This window comes from Anser cygnoides, chromosome 8, assembly GCF_040182565.1.
Source record: "Anser cygnoides isolate HZ-2024a breed goose chromosome 8, Taihu_goose_T2T_genome, whole genome shotgun sequence".
NCBI lineage: Eukaryota > Metazoa > Chordata > Aves > Anseriformes > Anatidae > Anser > Anser cygnoides.
In genome coordinates this window covers 31,279,086-31,296,108 of record NC_089880.1, presented here as the reverse complement: position 1 = coordinate 31,296,108, position 17,023 = coordinate 31,279,086, and the positions used below count along the sequence as shown (strand labels likewise).

General features: G+C 46.3%; 1 protein-coding gene across 2 annotated transcripts in view; it reads right to left on the bottom strand.

Moving 5' to 3' along the window:
* The window catches only part of ROR1 (receptor tyrosine kinase like orphan receptor 1), a 156,593-nt gene extending 143,755 nt beyond the window's left edge, over positions 1-12,838 (bottom strand). The window contains exon 1 of one of the 2 annotated variants that reach the window (XM_048062251.2): positions 12,508-12,838. In XM_048062251.2, the coding sequence (XP_047918208.2) occupies positions 12,508-12,616 (109 nt within the window). In that variant the 5' untranslated portion in view covers positions 12,617-12,838. The remainder of the gene's footprint in view (positions 1-12,507) is intronic. The other variant, XM_067001266.1, reaches the window with a different exon arrangement.
* Positions 12,839-17,023: the final 4,185 nt, after the last annotated feature.

Below are 17,023 nucleotides of genomic sequence, written 5' to 3'. Positions count from 1 at the left end.
AAAGCGCTCGCTGCCTCCCTTCCCCCAAAGGCCATGCGAGAGCAGACACTGGTTTCTCACATGGCGCTTCGGATGACAGCCGTCTTTCATCCCCGAAAGCTGAGCCGGCCCCACATCGCCGGACGGACGGCGCTGATCAAAACTGGCCTTTCTCCCATGGCGTTCGGGGCAGGAAGCGACGGCAACACTATATGCTGCCTAAAGACAAAATGCAAGGCGTTCGGGTTTCACGCGCGCTGCACATCTCTGGGAAAGGGGCAGGGGCAGAACCCCGGAGCACCGCCAGCTGCCCGTTACCTTCCCTTCGCTGCACGGGACATCCAGCTCGGAGGCACCATTGAACATCCGAGCACTGATGCTGATGGAAATGCTCTGGATTTGTAGCCAGCTCGGTAACGTGGCCCAAAAAAACGTATGCTTCCCTGTAGTTAAAGCACCGCGGGTGCTTTAGGTGAAGTCACTGAGAACAATTGCGCTGCCCTGCTCCTCAGGATGGGATTTTCTAGGACGCTCAGCACCGAAACCACTTCCCTAGAAGGGCTCCCGCTGCTCTCTGCTGCAAGAAACGCGCCTGGAAGCAAGCAGCAGATTTTCTATGAAAAAGATTGGACATAGCAGGATCTTAAAAATGAGGAGAACTCATGGAGGTAATTTTTCAGTGTCTAGCAGGAGACAAGTGCCGTCATTAACCAGAGCGAGTTCCTGCTAACTGTTTAAAGAAGCATCTTCCAGGCGATAACATCACCGCGCTCAAGGGGCGGCCTTGCACTGCACAACATCACTTTCACGTTGGAACCTGCTCTCTTTTTGACTCAGAAGTCCCAAGAAAAGCTTACAGAGTGATTCCAGAGGCCAAAATTAGGACAGATAAAACTTTTCAAACAGTTTAGAGATAATTCACTTTTTACCTCTTATTTAAATAAAAGTGACACGCTGAGTAGCTTCAGACCCTCGTGTTTCTTAATATCTTCCAGTTCAAAAGACAGAGCTTGGAACCCAGGAACACTGCAGAAAAAACACAGTTCTAGGGCCCTTAACATTGTTTTTTTTTTCTTTTAACAAAAACATTGTTAAATAGGAAAATCTATTTGTACCCAGGAATGTTCAGGCTATTTTAAAAGATTCCGAAGACAACAATACATAAGGGAAAGACCGCTGAAAGACTAGACTTAATAATTATTATTTGGTCTAGGTTAACCCAGTCTTCCAAGGTAATACCTAAATTCCCAGTTCTGTAAAATTGGAGACAAAAAGAAGATGGATACAACCTTCGCAGGATGCTGAAATGCCCATTTCTGGAGCACAAGGACGCATTTGCGTGAGCTAACAAGGAGGTAAAGGCCGGACGGAGAGCCGGTGCCTGCTGCTGCTGACTGTGGATGCACGGGGTGAAATAATTGAGAATTTCTGAGTCAGCAAATGCAGTGATTTCACTCTTCAGATTCAGATTTTATTCTGCAGAAACCAAAAGATGACCATTAGAGAAATACTTGTAAAGAGAACACGTAATTAATCGAGCCTGCTATTTCCAACACAATCGTATTTCCTATCACGAGTCCAGCACGGCAGGGATTGTTTTAGATGAGAAACATTTTAGCTGACTGAAAGCAATTGCCCACTGTATTTCCTGGAAGATACATTATGTATTCTTCAAGGACTTGGGGAAAAAAAAAAAAAAGTCTGGCTCAGTTGGTCAAACTGACTATTTTAATCATCCTTACTTAATCACTGAGCCCCAGAGGATCATATCCACTTGTAGGATCTTTAAGACAGCGAAGCAATTAGAGATTGAAAACTAATATTTCCTTCCTGCACCGGAGTCATCTTTGTTGTAATCACCAACCACCTCTGCTGTCAGTAATTTACAGTCTAAGTACAGCAACAAATAGCAGGATAATATCAGGCCTTAATACCCGATGAAATGAGAGCTAAATTAGCACAATAATCCTTCAAGAACATAAGTGTCTTCTCAAGGAGCCCGACACTAGCTTACGCAGGCAAAGAGAGAGAAAAAAGTGCATTAAAAGCGCATAAAAACCAGCTTCAGTGAGATAACCCAACAAAAGCAAAAGAAAGCCGAGCCCGCGTATCACCACGCCACTACCCTTTGCAATATTTCAAATGATTTTACAGGTCTTCTGTCAGCTATGTACAAAGACACCTCCCAGCAAATTACACTGAATATATACACACTTAATCCCCTGCTTGCAAAGTAGAGACAGAATTCTTCCCCTCAGGCCTTTTCAGTTATTACAATTAGTCCACGCGAAGTTACCCTTGATAATCTGCGGAGATAATAAGTGGCAGGGGGAAAAGCCTAACAGAACATCCGACAATTACAGGCTTTGGGTAGGAGATTGCTGTACGGCTGACAAAAAAAAAATACCTACAGCACAAAACTGTGCAGAACCCTTACAGACTGCTATTTTCCCAAATCAAAGGCAATGAGAGCATCGCTCTTGCTGCTATGACCCTTGCTGGGTGCACATCTACAAGCCTGGGGCAACAGCTTCAGTCCTTCACCGGCACAGCAGGAAGAACGATGCCAGGTCAGACATTAGCGCTCATTCAGTCTAAACCTTTTGGTCCCAAGGATTTTTAAAATATATGGGACCGTTACACCAAAGGTATCCCAGGGTAATCATAACGCGGGACAACAACTTGTGCCCAGTCCTTAAGAGCTCCAAGCCCGGCGTCTTCAGGTTGGCCTCAAACGGGAGCAGAACCCAACAAGCCCCATGAATGAGGAAAAAAGGGACCGTACGTGTTCAGGTTCCCCCAAATCCTTGTATTTATAGGATCAGTTTCCACCTGCAGCACTCACACAAAAGATTATATTACCCATCCACGAGCTCTTTTGGCAAGGAAAAGTAGCAAGTCTGCTGGTAGTCTTTTTTATTTATTTATTTTTTAATTGAGCAAATTTACTGGAAATTAACTTTACCTACTATGAACACTGAGAAGACCTCTTCCGCATTGCCCCAGTACCAACCTCTCACATTTTATGTTTTCAAGACAGATCAAAGAGCTTCCCCAGCACTATTACAGCATTCATAGAGTTTGAAACCAGAAAGACAATTCTGACCGCTGCCCAATCTGGCTCCCATTAAACCCAGTTCAGGGAGAAAGGAACGGAACAGTTAGCTTAATGCCCAACCTAACACACTTCTGTAGCCCTGAGTAGCACAACCGAAAAATAAACCAAAAGCAAATCAGTCTGACTTTGCCATTCCCTGCAGATTTTCAGCCTGACATGGAAAAGGTTGATGGCAAAGTCCTCATGTCTGGAGCTGTTTGCTTCTCTGCTACGACAAGTGGGAAACCAAATATCTTAGGAGGAACCCACACGAAATGTTAAAATTTCTGCATGGAAAGTGTTCTGCAGGTCTGTGAGCCTTCTGGTGCTGGTCAGGCTTCATTACAGCACCAGTCATAAGAGTCAGAAATACTCACCAGGATTTAAAGACAACTGTATGTTAAACAACAACAAAAAGTCACAAAAGCAGAATGTGAGACCATAAATCACATCCCACAAAGAGACTCTCCAAGGAGAAACAGCAAATCAGATATCATCTCCCCCTACATAACTGGAGAGAATCAGGAGAATGTCTTCTTTTGATCCCTGATGAATTAGACTTTTGCTAATGACTAAGATTCCTCTATAATGAGAGGATGCCTTTGCAGCTTCTTCCCTTGCCTGGGCCTCTCTTTTGAGAATTTACCTAACAGCAGGGGCTAAAAGAAGCAAAAAAATCTTTAACAGTTGTTTTTCGCGGGGCCTCTGAAGGCCTTCCTAGAGCTCCTCGCCGCACTAAAATCTGGTTTATGCACATGTCAAATGCTACCTTCCCTAACGCCCCGAAGAACATGTGGTTTTCAACACACAGCAACATACTGTACACAGGAAAAATAAAGGGGGGGATAAATAATGACAACATCCAGCGTAGGGCCAGCAGGGGAATGACCCGTAACTTGGGAGGAACAGGGCCGGGCACTGCGCCGGGCCCTCGCTCGCTCCACTGGGGACGGCCCCGTGCTCCGCAGCGCCTTCTGTGAGCCCACACCAGGTTTCAATTACTCATCTCTTACTCAACTTCAGATTTACTTATTTAAAAGGATACAATTTTAACGATAAATCTCATGGACAGTGTTAATTAAAAGCTAAATCTTGCCCTGAGCTGGACTTCTGAAGTCTACAAGAATGTTCGCAGCCCATTTATTTATTCCAGCATTGTGTCAGTTATTAAATTACAGCAAATTAAAAACACAGCGATAGACCAATAGCTCTAAGAAGTGAGGCTTGTTGCATCTCACTTGCAAAAGGTTGCCAGACTTGGGCTCTGACAGACGGCCAAAAAAGTGAATTTAGAAGTAAGGGGCCCCGAGCTCACAAATGTCCTAGCAGGAGCACGACGTGCTTTGACCTCAGAGGTCCGGCAGCCCGGCATGCCCAGGTTTATCTAACCTGCTTGATGCCATGCAGGACAACAGGACCACGCTCCCAAACCACAACTCTGGACCATTCAGAGTTCTACAAAGCATCTGCAACACGACCAAGCCCAAAGCCGGACTTGAGAATTTAGAGAAGAGCTTTGAAAGTAGAAAGAGAAACAATTCAGGACACTAGAAAAATAAGTCAATGGGCAGAAGCAAAGATTGACCTGGTGCTATCTAGACCTAGCGTGGCCTTCTGAAAGTTTTTAATGACATAAATCAATTTTCCCGGCCATCAACTGGGAATTAAATGACCTCTTCATGCTACCCTGAGTGAAGCATACTGAGAGCAGAGCTCAACATGCAGCTCTCCACACTCAACTTGTTCTGGAAACAAAGGGGTGTCTCCAGCAGGTTACAAATTTTTAGTTAATTCACCAGAGAATGTATTTTAAAAAAAATCAAAACATATGGAATGAATAATTAACATATAAAATAAAATTAAAAATTTAAACGTACCAAGCACTTGGTACTTTTACAGCACATCAAGAATTCAAAGTAAACAAAACAATTACAAAGATACTTCCTTTTATTTGGGGCCAAGTTAATTTTGAAGAAGAGATGTTCAACCATGATAAGTGACCTCTTGCAGGAAAAATTGAGAGAGGCAATAAAAACTGTTGTAAACACGGCATAGACTCCTCAGCGCTCAGACATGCAGGAACTCTATAAAGGTGTCACGGATGAGAGCGATAATCGCAGTATAACGAAGATGGCACTTATCCATGAAGAGGAAGGTGGGTTACAGAAGTTTTACAACAAGGACTTAACTAAAAATGTGTCTAATCTGAGCTCAAATACTCACTTTTTTTTTTTTGTCATTTTGCTAAATTTCTGGTCTCTGCTGGAGTACGCAGTAACAGTCATCTTTGAGGTCAGAATTACTGAAACTGAATTCAATAGTTAAAAAAAAAATTAGAAAAAATCCCTGTCCGTTCCAAAAATGTTCAAAGGTACGGATGCCAGGGCTGTAAGAAAGGCTTGTACATTTTATTCGGCTGCTGTTACAAATGTAATGGTGGTATTACAACACAGCTTCTCTGCCAACCAAGTCATAAAAGGTGACTTACGCTTGCTGGGTAGCTCAGAGCAGGTAATTTTTCTGCAAGTGGGCTGAAAACTTAAAAAGCTTCATCAAATGCAAGAATCTAATGGCAATATCCAACCCCCTTTCAATTTGTCATGAGAGAGAGACAGGAACACACCCACCTGACCTCACAGGGTGTACTGAGGCTGGACTAATCCTTTCTGTTTTTTTCCAGATGTCTAAATATCTCACAGACTTCAACAATTAGCAGTTCCATAACATGTTAATATTTGGGGAAAAAAAAAAAGTCTCTTGCAAGCTGTTTTAGATTACCCAAACCTACCCAGCGCATGTCTTGTAATAAAAACTGGTACCAAGGTTAAGAAAGGAAGGATGAAGTGCTCACCACGACCAACAGTTCTAGGAGAATATTGAGACCCCCGTGCCCTTACTGTATCCACTTCAAACCTATTGGGACATACATCAGGCCAGCCTTGTCACAGCACCCCAAAATTCCTTATACCATCTCGGCGCATTTTCATCACCCAAGAACCCTTATATACGTACATCGCCACCTTTACACCCTGCTTTTAAGTCAAAGCCTTCGGGAAGAGCAGCCCTATCAACAGACGCCCAGATTCTGCTCACAAATCAGACAAAAACTCTCTGGAAGACGGTGGATAAGTCACTTGAATTAAAAATACTTCAACGCAGCAAGTATCAAAATAATTTTTCTATCGAGTTCGTCCTAGAGGAAATGCAAAGATGAAAAGAAAACAAAATACTAACCGCCAGCCTTTGCCTAGCACAAGTCAACCTACGTAGGACTGGAGGCTTCACCACTGTTTTTCAAACATTTACACAACTTCAATAATTTAAAATAACAAGGAAAGGTGGTGGTGTTACCATCGGGTCTTATTAGTGACCACTCTTCTTTTCAGGTCCAAGCCCACGTTCTGCACTCGAAAGCTGGGCTAATGAAAGGTAACAACGCTTCTCCCTGCAGATGTCAGCCCCTTTCTCGTACCTAGCTGTGGTCAGAAGGCCGATTGCAAAGCCAGGTTCTTTCCAAGGTGACAGCAGCCCAAAAAGAGATGAAGGGCTCTTGCAAAACATCTCACTGCATCACCTCAAGCAGCGCCACCTCTCACAGGGCTTCTGAACCCCTTGGACCGACCCGTGCCTCCGTTGCGATGAGATTTTGAGAAGTGAGCACCTCTCCAAGTCAGGAGAGCTCCAAGGAGCTAAAGGTCCTCCCGAGTTTTGAAATTAATTTGAATTAATTACCTGCCACACAGGTAACAAAACCCCTCCTCCTCCAGCACGTATCCTCAGCACAAGCAGCCCTGGTGTTCTGTACGGACCAGCCACCACACGGGCACTTTGGCAGCACGCTGTACCTGCAGCACTGACATTGAAAGCATGGCTTTAGCATCTCAGGTGTGTGTGCCACCTCCTTCAGGAGAAGGCAGCACAGCTGCCTTAAGGGAACTCTCACGCTGTGAATCTGGAAGGACATATCCCCCCCCAAAGATAATCTCAAGTTCCAAGGGCAAGAAAAGCCTACCCTCAGATATTTCCAGTCTCCGGAGGGGACGCGCGATGAGGTTATAAAGTTGCCAAGCATTTTTCCTTGCTTATCTCCGATCTCTCCATTTCCCATGGCCCTCCCAGCAGACGCTCGGGGCTCCGCGCGGCACGGCTGGGAACGGGGCAGGAGCACACGGAGCCGACAGCCCTCGGAGGAGAGGAGCAGGAGGTCGCAGGAAGCCATGGAGAAGGATCAGTTTCAACATAAGACCTGACCGGTCTGAAAAAAAACACTTTTAATAAAGCGCAGGCTTCCACCGGGGCCTCCGCCAACTGTTTTCTCAAGAGCTCATCTACTCGTGAAACTGGCCCGCCGCATTTTGGGATGGCTGAGTCCTAAAGGAAACCTGGTACTGAAGACTTGTTTGGGAGTGAAAGCACGACTCTGCACAGCACAATGCAGAACAGGGCATCGGCAGCACTTATAAAAACCATACAACATCTGCACAAAGTTACCAGCACTTCTACTTCAACTCTCGAGGAGGAGTGTGCCTTGCCTCTATGCACAGTACCTTGCTGCAGTTTTTTTTGTCAACTTCCCTGACACCAAGGCCAGGTATCTCCTGTCCCTTTGGTGGTCCCACCGTGCCCCGAGTGTCCCAGAACATGAGGACAGAGAGGCTCGTGTGCATTAAGCCACGCTTGGGCCAGCCCAACTGAGCTGCTCCCATCCTGCCCAGCCCACGGGGATGCGCAGCCCAGACCGTGCCACCCTCCGAATCCGCGTCCGTCTCACGAACACGCACTGGGGGATTCTCTTTCCAAGCCACTGGCCGTTTCCTTTCATTAACTGCTCCGCAGATGTGCTTGGAAGCAGCAGCACAGCGACGTCTCCACTTTGGGAGGGAAAGTAATGCTCCTCCCCGCGGGATGCTGGCATGGAAGTGTGCTGGGAAGGCTGCATTATCGCTTTCCCTCACTAACGGGTTCCTTTCCAAAGCTACCTTTTTCTTTTTTTTCCCCAAGCTGTCCAGCTTTGGCCAAGCACCATTTTCAGTATCACATTGCATTGGCCTCCAAATATGCAAGTTATTTTATTTATATCACATCCACTAGAGAACCTCGAAGACTTTGTTAAACAATGCTAATATTTAGAGCCGTATTATTATATAATACACCAGCAGTCTCTTTTTAAGCTGAAGTTATTTCACTTTTTCCACTTAGCAAACTTCAGAGCCTTTCCATGCCTTCAGTCACCCCAGCCCCACTGTAGGCCATGAAACAAGGCCAAGCCTCTCACACGCCGCACCGCTGGAGGCTCTGCCTGTAAGCAGGAAGAAGCAGCCAACTTCTTCCACAGCACATGACCGAATGAAATTTTACACCAAATGTAAAATTTCAGGAATTTCTGAGTGCTCTTCATTAATCCTAAAGCATGTAAAACTGTGTAAAAGCATGTAAAACCAAACCTACAGAAGAACCCTTTGCTTAATGCTAATATTGTGTTATCGCTTACAAAGAATCACGGACTCGTGCTCCCATTTCCTCATTTAACTATTGTTCCGCTTATAAACGAGCAGATCCGTTGTCTTTCATTATCTCCACGATTAGTATGAAAAAGAAACCCCGACGGAAGAAACCCCACAAAGCCACTTAACCATTCAACTGCCGTCCCAACCCCAGTCAAACCAAACATTTCTTTAGGCTCTGCTCCACAGCGATAAAATAACTTATTTTGCTGTCCATTTAAGCGTCCTGATCCGTAGGAGACCCCACCAAAACATGAGCCGCGCTGTCACCGGCAGGGTGTGAGACCTTCCAGCTTTGCCCTGGCGCAGTGCCTCGCCTCCTGCGGTCTGGGGAACAACCTCCCCAGTGAAGCACCAGCACCTATTTTGGGGTTTCTTTACTTGGGTACCTGCAGCAAGAGGAGAACGCCACAGGAACAGCAGCTAATGGATATTTATTTGCAGCCCTAGTTAGCCGCAGCCCACAGCCTACAGGATTATTAAACAATTTTTCTAAAGACAGTTTCAAAAACACATGTAATTGTCTAAACACAAAGCTTGCCATTGAGGGCATGACTTGACATTTTTTCTGGGGTTTGGGGAAGAGAAGGTTTACACTTTTCATTCTGTATTAGTGAGCTTTCCAGATATTTCTGGCTTGCAAGACAATCGCTACGTGGAAAGCAGCTGCATTTGGTTAGAGGCTTTTTAAGAGGGTTTTCAACTCTGGGGTGCTTTTTCAAGTCTCAGAAGACTACTGCATTACTGCATGTGTTTCCAAAGAGTGGTATCTAGTGTCACACCTCAGGGAAGCTTTTTTTTTTTCCTCTTTGCCTAGCTTTAGGTATTTGTATTTAAAATCCATACGCAAGCTTTCAAATGCTTCCCTGCCCTGATCTCATTTGCAACACTTTAAGTAAGTTCCTGTGTGCGCCTAATCAACACAGCAGCTCCAGTAGACTTTAATTACAGAAGCAAACAAATGATGTCCTGGAAGACAATTTGCTGATACTTCGAGCAACTGTTGTCAAGAAATGTGAGCCCACGGGCAGGCTGAGTGGAACAGCGAAGCCTTCTCTCACCCTTTTGTAGGCTTATGGCAATGAAATCATTTTGTTTGTTTGTAAACTCCTAAGAGGATGCCAGCTGAAACAGCAGCCTGCTGACCTAAGGATGAAACAATTAACCACCGAGATATTACAGCAACTTATCAAGAGCTGGGGAGCTTTATCTCAACAGAGCAACTTCCAAGGAAATCGACAGCCCTCCCTACAATCTCAAACATAACCTAGAGATCTGTATGCTAGACTGTATGCTTTTAAAATGTTTTAATATTCTTCAAGCTTCTTCCATTGCAAGTCCTTGCACAGTTACATGATGTAGAACAGTAACAAAGCTGAAGAGGTAATACCAAAAGTCACCTCAGATGCTGCAAAGAATAAAAGCACATCCAAGTTGGAGTTCCTGTTCTTTATATCCACATAAACTTTGTGGTTTTATTCAGAGTGCTGCTGGGCCAGCCTGCGAGCACCTTTGGGAGGAACATGCATTAAAGACGGCACAAGCGTACAAAGAAAATGCGCTTTTTGTTTTGCTGCGCTCTCCACAAGGGAAGGTCACTGACAAAAAGGAAGCAGGGGATGATAGGGGAAAAGTGGAAAGGGCAAAAAAGAGCTTTTGGAAGGCAATGCAGCAAAGCAGTTTTGGTCACTTGACAACATCTCAGCTAAATAGGTGGTTTCATAAGGATCCCCCCGAAGAGCCGTGACAATAGCTGCTCAGCTTCCTGCCCTAGGAGCAGATACACATCTGACTCGTCCTACCGAGCCGCATCAGCCTGCTCACAGGAGGACGTCTGCGCACATCTGCATATGTTTACTGGCTCCCAGCGTCGAGGCAGGGCTCTCTGGAGTGCCAGCCGGGTCTCCGCAGGTGTTTGGACCAAGCGCAGCACAACGAGGCTCTCATCCCTCTGCACCTCTGGGAGCTGACAGCCGAATCTGCTCTTTAATATTCATTTCCGCTGTGTCAGGCAGACAGATCTTGGACTCCCGGCCCATCAGCACTGGGGCTTGTCTGGGAGAAGTCAGGCTACTACCAGAGACGGACTTGCACTGAGGTCCTCATTTGACATGCTCAGGAAAAATAATGCCTTTCACTTATTTAGCTGTCTTTTTAAAAAATGTGAAGGTGAAGGGTAGGGACTGAAGGGTTCTGTTTGGCTGGTTGGTTTCCTGGTGGAGCAAAATCTATCCACTCAGCCACTCCAAATATCTTACAGAAGTTTACAAAACACTTCATACTTTTTTTTTTATTACCATTTCAGATGTTCAGGTTCCCTAATTCTTCTATAAAACCTATATTTTAAATATGTATGGGGAAAAAAAAATGTAGTATATGGTTGTAACATAAGTGATGGATGTCTGTCTATCAAAAACATCACTTGATCTGCCCATGAGTCAATGTTGTAAATTTTTGCCAAAGACACTGGTTTCAATATAGGAAACATTTCAGTGTGGAAAGTAGCTGTACTTTAATGACTATATCAACGGTCATTAATTACCATATGTGCTGACATAAAAGTGAAGTCATATCATGAAATAAACTTCCAAGCAGAATTCACAGTAAATGAAAACATCCAGTTTTGGACCCAGTACGCTTCGTTGCTTTATGTTTGTGGGGTTTTCTTTTCCTCTGGGCTCCTAGAAGCCCATAAAACTTCCTACTATAAGCCTAAAGTTTTGAACTTACACTGAAAAAATACGAGGAGAAGAAATTTAAAAAAAAAAAAAAAAGGGGGATGTTGAGTGTATTTATTTTAGTCACATCCTCTACGTGTTCAATATTGTGCTGTCTGCTGGGCTTTCTCTCCCCCTCTTTCTTAAAACGCAGCTATTTGTTAAACATGCGCAGCATTCCCTGGAGAAACTGGAAAACAACATTTGAAATTTTTCCCACTGAGATGTCACGGAGAATTCCCGTCCTCAGCCGGAACATCGGCCAGCCACTGAATCTGCGCCGGGAGCCTCCTGCGTCCAGCCCAGCCCCGCTGCGGGCCCTGGCAGGCTTTCAGATGCATCCAGCACCTACCGCACGGCTCCAGGTAATGGCATCAGCGGGGACGCTCCAAAACACACAGAAACCCACGCGCGGGCGCAGAAGGGTGCCGTATCTGTGAGCTGCAGCCGGCTTTTTTACTGGCAGTTACCCTACAGTATCTGTACTTTGGCTTAAGGGTTTCAAAACCACAGCTTTTTCACTTCTGAACCCCTAAGTATTTAAACTCATCAGCTTTATACCTCTTTAGCGTTCGCTTTTTTTATTGTGTAGATACGAGACACGGCCACGGCATCGCCCAGGACTTTGCAGAAGTGACTCGCGATTTACCCACACGCCATAAAATACCTTTGAGGAGACCGCGCCTGTGAACATCCACCTCTCACTGAAATTCTCATGCAGCCGTCCAAAACCACCACTCGCTTTTTACTGACTTGGCCTAAGAAATAAGTCCTTTTTCCCGAAAGCAAGCCAGGGCCCTTCATGCACGCGCTACGCTGCGGGTTAAACGCGATTCACGTGCGAAAGGCTGCAGTCAAGCCCCTGACGAAACAGAAGGGCTGCAAATAAATACTCCTCGTTAAAACTAAGTCGAAGAGGCTTTTTTTAAGGTCTGAGGTCATTGTTCAAAACGAAACACTTGGAAAAGGAGGCAAATCACCGCCCGAAGCCGGCACCACAAGCCGGGCCACCGCGGGTGCCACCACCGCGGGGTGCCACCAGCCCGGGGGGTGCCACCATCGCGGGTCGCCCCGAGCCGGTGCCTCGGCCCGGCCCTCGGGAGGCTTCCACAAAGCCGCCGGGTAGGGGTCGGGCACCAACCGCCGAGGGAAGGGAAGGAAAGGGAAGGGAGAGATCCGGAGCCGCCGGGCTCCTCGGGGCGCCCCTTACCTTGCGTGGCGTCCGCCAGCTCGGCCCGGCTCCCCGCCCGCAGCAGCAGGAGCAGCGGGAGCAGCAAGAGGCTCCCGTCCCCGCCGCCCGGCCGGGGCGGCTGCTGCATTCCTGAGCCGGCGCCGCGCTACTCCGACATCCACCGCGCAGCGCCGGCGTCCCGGGCCGGCCGCCCGACCCGCGCTCCGCCGCGGGGCCGCCTCTCCTCCTCCTCCTCCTCCTTCTCCTCCTCTTCTCCTCCGCTCCGCCGCCGACCCGTCCCGCGGCGCCGCGCCCTCGGGGCTGCGCTCTCCCGGCGGGCGGGGAAGCCTCAGCCCCTCACTTGTCACTTTCCGCCAGCTCCGCGCCGAGCCCGGCCCAGCCCCGGCCGGGCCCCCCCCCCGGCCACCCCTCCCCGGCCCCGCCGCAGCCCGGCCGGGCAGCGCCCCCTGCCGTCCGGCCCGGCCCCCACCGACCCATCCCGGCCCGCCCGGCGGCCCCAGGGGGGCGCTCGCCCCGCCGCGCCCGCCGCCATTTTGCCCCCGCTCGGCCCTTGGCTTCCCCTCAGAGGGGGCTGTTGTGTCAAGGCGGGGAGGTGGTGAAATCCCCGCGTCGAGGTGTTAAAGCCGCGATTTAACCCAGGCCTGGGCACCCAAGCCTCACAGAGGGCTCACCGACACGGGGGTGGGTGGTGGTGGGATCCACCCATGGATCTGAGCCATGGTGGAGGCACGCAGTTGGTGCCAGCCGCCTTCTGGCCTTGCTAACAGCACCGCTCGGGGTGCAGCTGAGGCAGCAGGAAGGGCAGCTGGTCGGTTTTATGTCAGATTTATCCTGCTGAGCTCTGTGGATGTACCAGTCTATGTTTAAGACCATTTTCCACTGAAACAAAGCAAAGAAACCAAGCGCTTACAGTGCGGGGAAGCTGTTCTTCATACATGGGTTGAGAACTTTCAATTTTTCCCTCACAACATTTCAAATTTACTGTGCCTGTCCTTCTGTCAGTCAGGACCTCAGAAGTCCCAGTGGCATCTTAGGAATCCTTTTCAGTCCTCTTCTGACAGAGAGAAATCAACATGTAACATACTAATTCTCTCCTGGAGAGTTTTTATTTAAAGAAAAAAAAAATCAACTTACCTGAAAAAGTCTTCTGTCTGCTGAAAGGAGCATTTTAATTCTGCTCTGTTCCACCTTTTCTCCATTCTCTGTAAGCACCAATTCACAGTACTTTGTTCCACAGCTGTACCTGCGGTCAATAGCAAGTAGCGCTGTTTTGCTGGGGTTGAGGGACGCTGCCAATGTTGGTCAAAGCTACCGGGAATGACGACCACTTTCCATTCAGGAGAACAATCACATTCCTAGGATGCTTACATTAGGTTTAGGATTTCAGAAGTCAGTAACTGCTTAATAAGAAGTTCATTTGCAGAATGGACCGAACGACAAGATTAAAGGAATTTCTTCCTTGTTTCCTGCATTCCCCCCAAACCTCCCAGGTTCATTTTCTGCCATATGAATCTTACATTTCTTGTCAGATGCTAACAGAGTTTCAAGACCCACACTGTCGGCTTCCCTAGGCAGCTACGTGGTCTTCCTAGTCTTGCATGTGGTTTCTGACACAAAGAGCCACGAGCTGAGGTGGTTCAAGAGCTAAGCTGACAGTCATATCTTCAGAATGGAGATGTTTCTCCCATTTTAAACCACTGAGCCACCTTTTTGTCTGTTCCTTACGGGACAGGGAACTAACTGAGGGAACGCCACCAGCCAGAGGCTGACCCACTACCCCTGAGTGAGGTGAAGGAGGTAGGCCCGGGTCCAAGACAGGGGTTCAGATCATCAGGCAAGTTCACGATGGTGAGGCAGGTCTGAAATCAAGCTGAAAAATTAAGTCACAGGTCAGAGTAAGGTCCGGTGATAGTCATCAGGTCAGACAGGCCCATAGCAATAAGAGAGGTCCCAGATCAAGCAGGGAAGTCAGTTCAGAAACCCACAGGATACATGACCAGGCACAGCTGAGGTAACATCACAGACAAATACACCTACAACATAGCTGAAATAGGGGCTGAGGGCTCAGAGCTGAGCTTAAACAGAGTCCGTGGGCAGTGGGGGTGTGGGTGGAGGCCTCAGGTGAGGCTGGTCAGGGCCCTTAAGACCTATGAGTGCTCTCAGGGCCCTGACACTTATCTTATAGTTACAGGAATATTAGAGTTAATGCCAGTGAGAAGGTCAGCCTGTACAGCTGGGGTAGGATTTCTGCAACACCAGCCCAGACTCGCTTGCACTGGTCCTCTAGGGTGACATTTTGAGTTACTTCTAAGCTGATCTAACAGCAAGCTGCCCACCATAAAAAAAATCTCTTTTGCTTCTCATATGTTCATCATGACAAGTCCATTCAGCCACTGGTTGCGTGGAAAACACCCTCAGATGAGACAAAAAAGAGCAAAGTTCCTCCAGATCAGCCAGCTGGGTCACTGCCCCCACAGCTGCTGGGGTGTTAGGTCCAGCAAAGGCGAGTGGGACCCTCGTTCAGGGGTGGAACCACTGCTTTTGGCAGCAACCTGCTGTTAGATTCATTTAGCTGTTACACTAAATTGTTTCTTATTCTCCTTGTTTGTTGTTTAATGAAGCAATATGGCTGTGAGGTCCAGACACCTACAAGGTGGGCCCAGGGATAACCCACTGAGAGTGCCTAAGAATACGAAAGATGTCTATGGCAGATCAGGAAACTAAATGTAGATTCCCCAAGTCTTTGGTTAGCTTCAAAGTGTTAGATACACACAGTGTGAAAGGATAAATCATTTATAATTAAAAAACAAACCACTTATTTTTAGCTGCAAATCTACCAAAGTGAATGCAATTAGCAAATATAAATCACTTCCTGGCTTGAAGACTGTTCAGCACAGCACATAAACGAAAGCTGAAACATACGTTTTGGGAATACATCGTACATCTGCTCTTAATCTGCAGCATTTTGAAATCAATACAAATATTCTCCCAACTTTTCCTTTAACAAACTGCAGCCTGTCATACCACAGTGGAAGAACTAAAAATATATTAAACAAAGGAACTAGAGTGGACACAATCCTAAACACTACAAAATGAATAACACAGAGTATTCATAAGGATCTGATGGCAAAAAGTAGCCAAGTTAATGATAAGCACTGGGCTGGGCGGACAAACTAGAGACGGTTTCTCCTACATGGTTTGCAGAATGCTTGGGAGATATGATGCTCAGATAAAACTTCAGAAGGTAGCTCTGGGGAGAAGAAACAATTGTTTGATGCATGTCTACATATTTTAAAACAACAAAAGGCTTGTAGTCAATATCTTTCTGGAATTAGTTCCCGCAGGGAAAATGTATTACATGCATTTTTTTTATTCTTTTTTTTTAATGAAAAGATATCTAAGAAGCAGACTGTCTGGGAATGATTTGTAAGTACAATAAACCTAACAAGAGGATGATAAGCAAAATATTGTAAGAGAACAGTGTTAGAAGTACAGCAAAGTAGAAGAGAAACATTGCACATTTGTACTTACTGACAATGTGTGTTCTTAAGTATCATGTCACATTAAAAGAGAGCTCTTGTTTTCCTTTCCATCTCTCACTAACACTCCTATTAATCTATTCCAGATCTTTTTCATTTCAACTACTGAGACTATAACAACCATCCTTTGCCCATTTGAAATTCAGTTAGAATTAGACCATGGTAAGGCTTCCAGAGTGGAAGCTGAAGATAGGGCTAGACCCTCACATGTATTCCTAGAATCTGTACATCCATGGAAAGTCTGCATTTAAATCTGATTTCACTGTTGATTTTTAAGTGCTGACACAATGTAGGAAACAGCAATTGGTGATAGTTTTTGAAGAGTAGAGATTTACATATATCTCGGCTTACACTAACAGTTCTTTAGGCTAGGAATTCTGTCTTACACGTGATGACGTTGTCTCAATGCATCCCTCACTTTCTAGCTGAGCTTTCAGGAGCAAATGCAGAACAAATAATGACACATTTCTTTAAAATGAATAGAAGAGTGAATGTAAATTTTATGAATTCTCAAAAAAAAAACAGAGAAAAAAAAGAAAATTAGTTACTGTATAGAGAATAGGCATGTACAAGAAAGACATCTCTCTTGTTATGCCACTTTTTCCAGCATGTGAGATTCCTTGTAAAAAACCTGTTACAGACAGTTTAAGAAATACATATATTGGCCAACATGCAAGTAAGAAGTATTGCTTTATATGGTCACGTAGCAAAAGCTTGTCCTTTTGTTCATAAGTACATGCGAAAATGGTTGATAAACCTGGTGATCATGGCAGAATGCTATTAAGCAATTAAGCCTGCTTTCAGTAATTCTGTTTGCAGCAGGGGTAAGAAAAGACACCAAGAGCAAGGAGGTAATGGATTGCTCTTGATGTGTTGTCTCAGTTAAGAGATAAACCCAGCACTGGTCCTTGTCAGGACGTTTCCTGGCATGCTTTGCACTGCCTGAGCCCGGCAGGTCAGCTGCAGAGACCACGGAGTAGCTCCAGGGTGTCCGT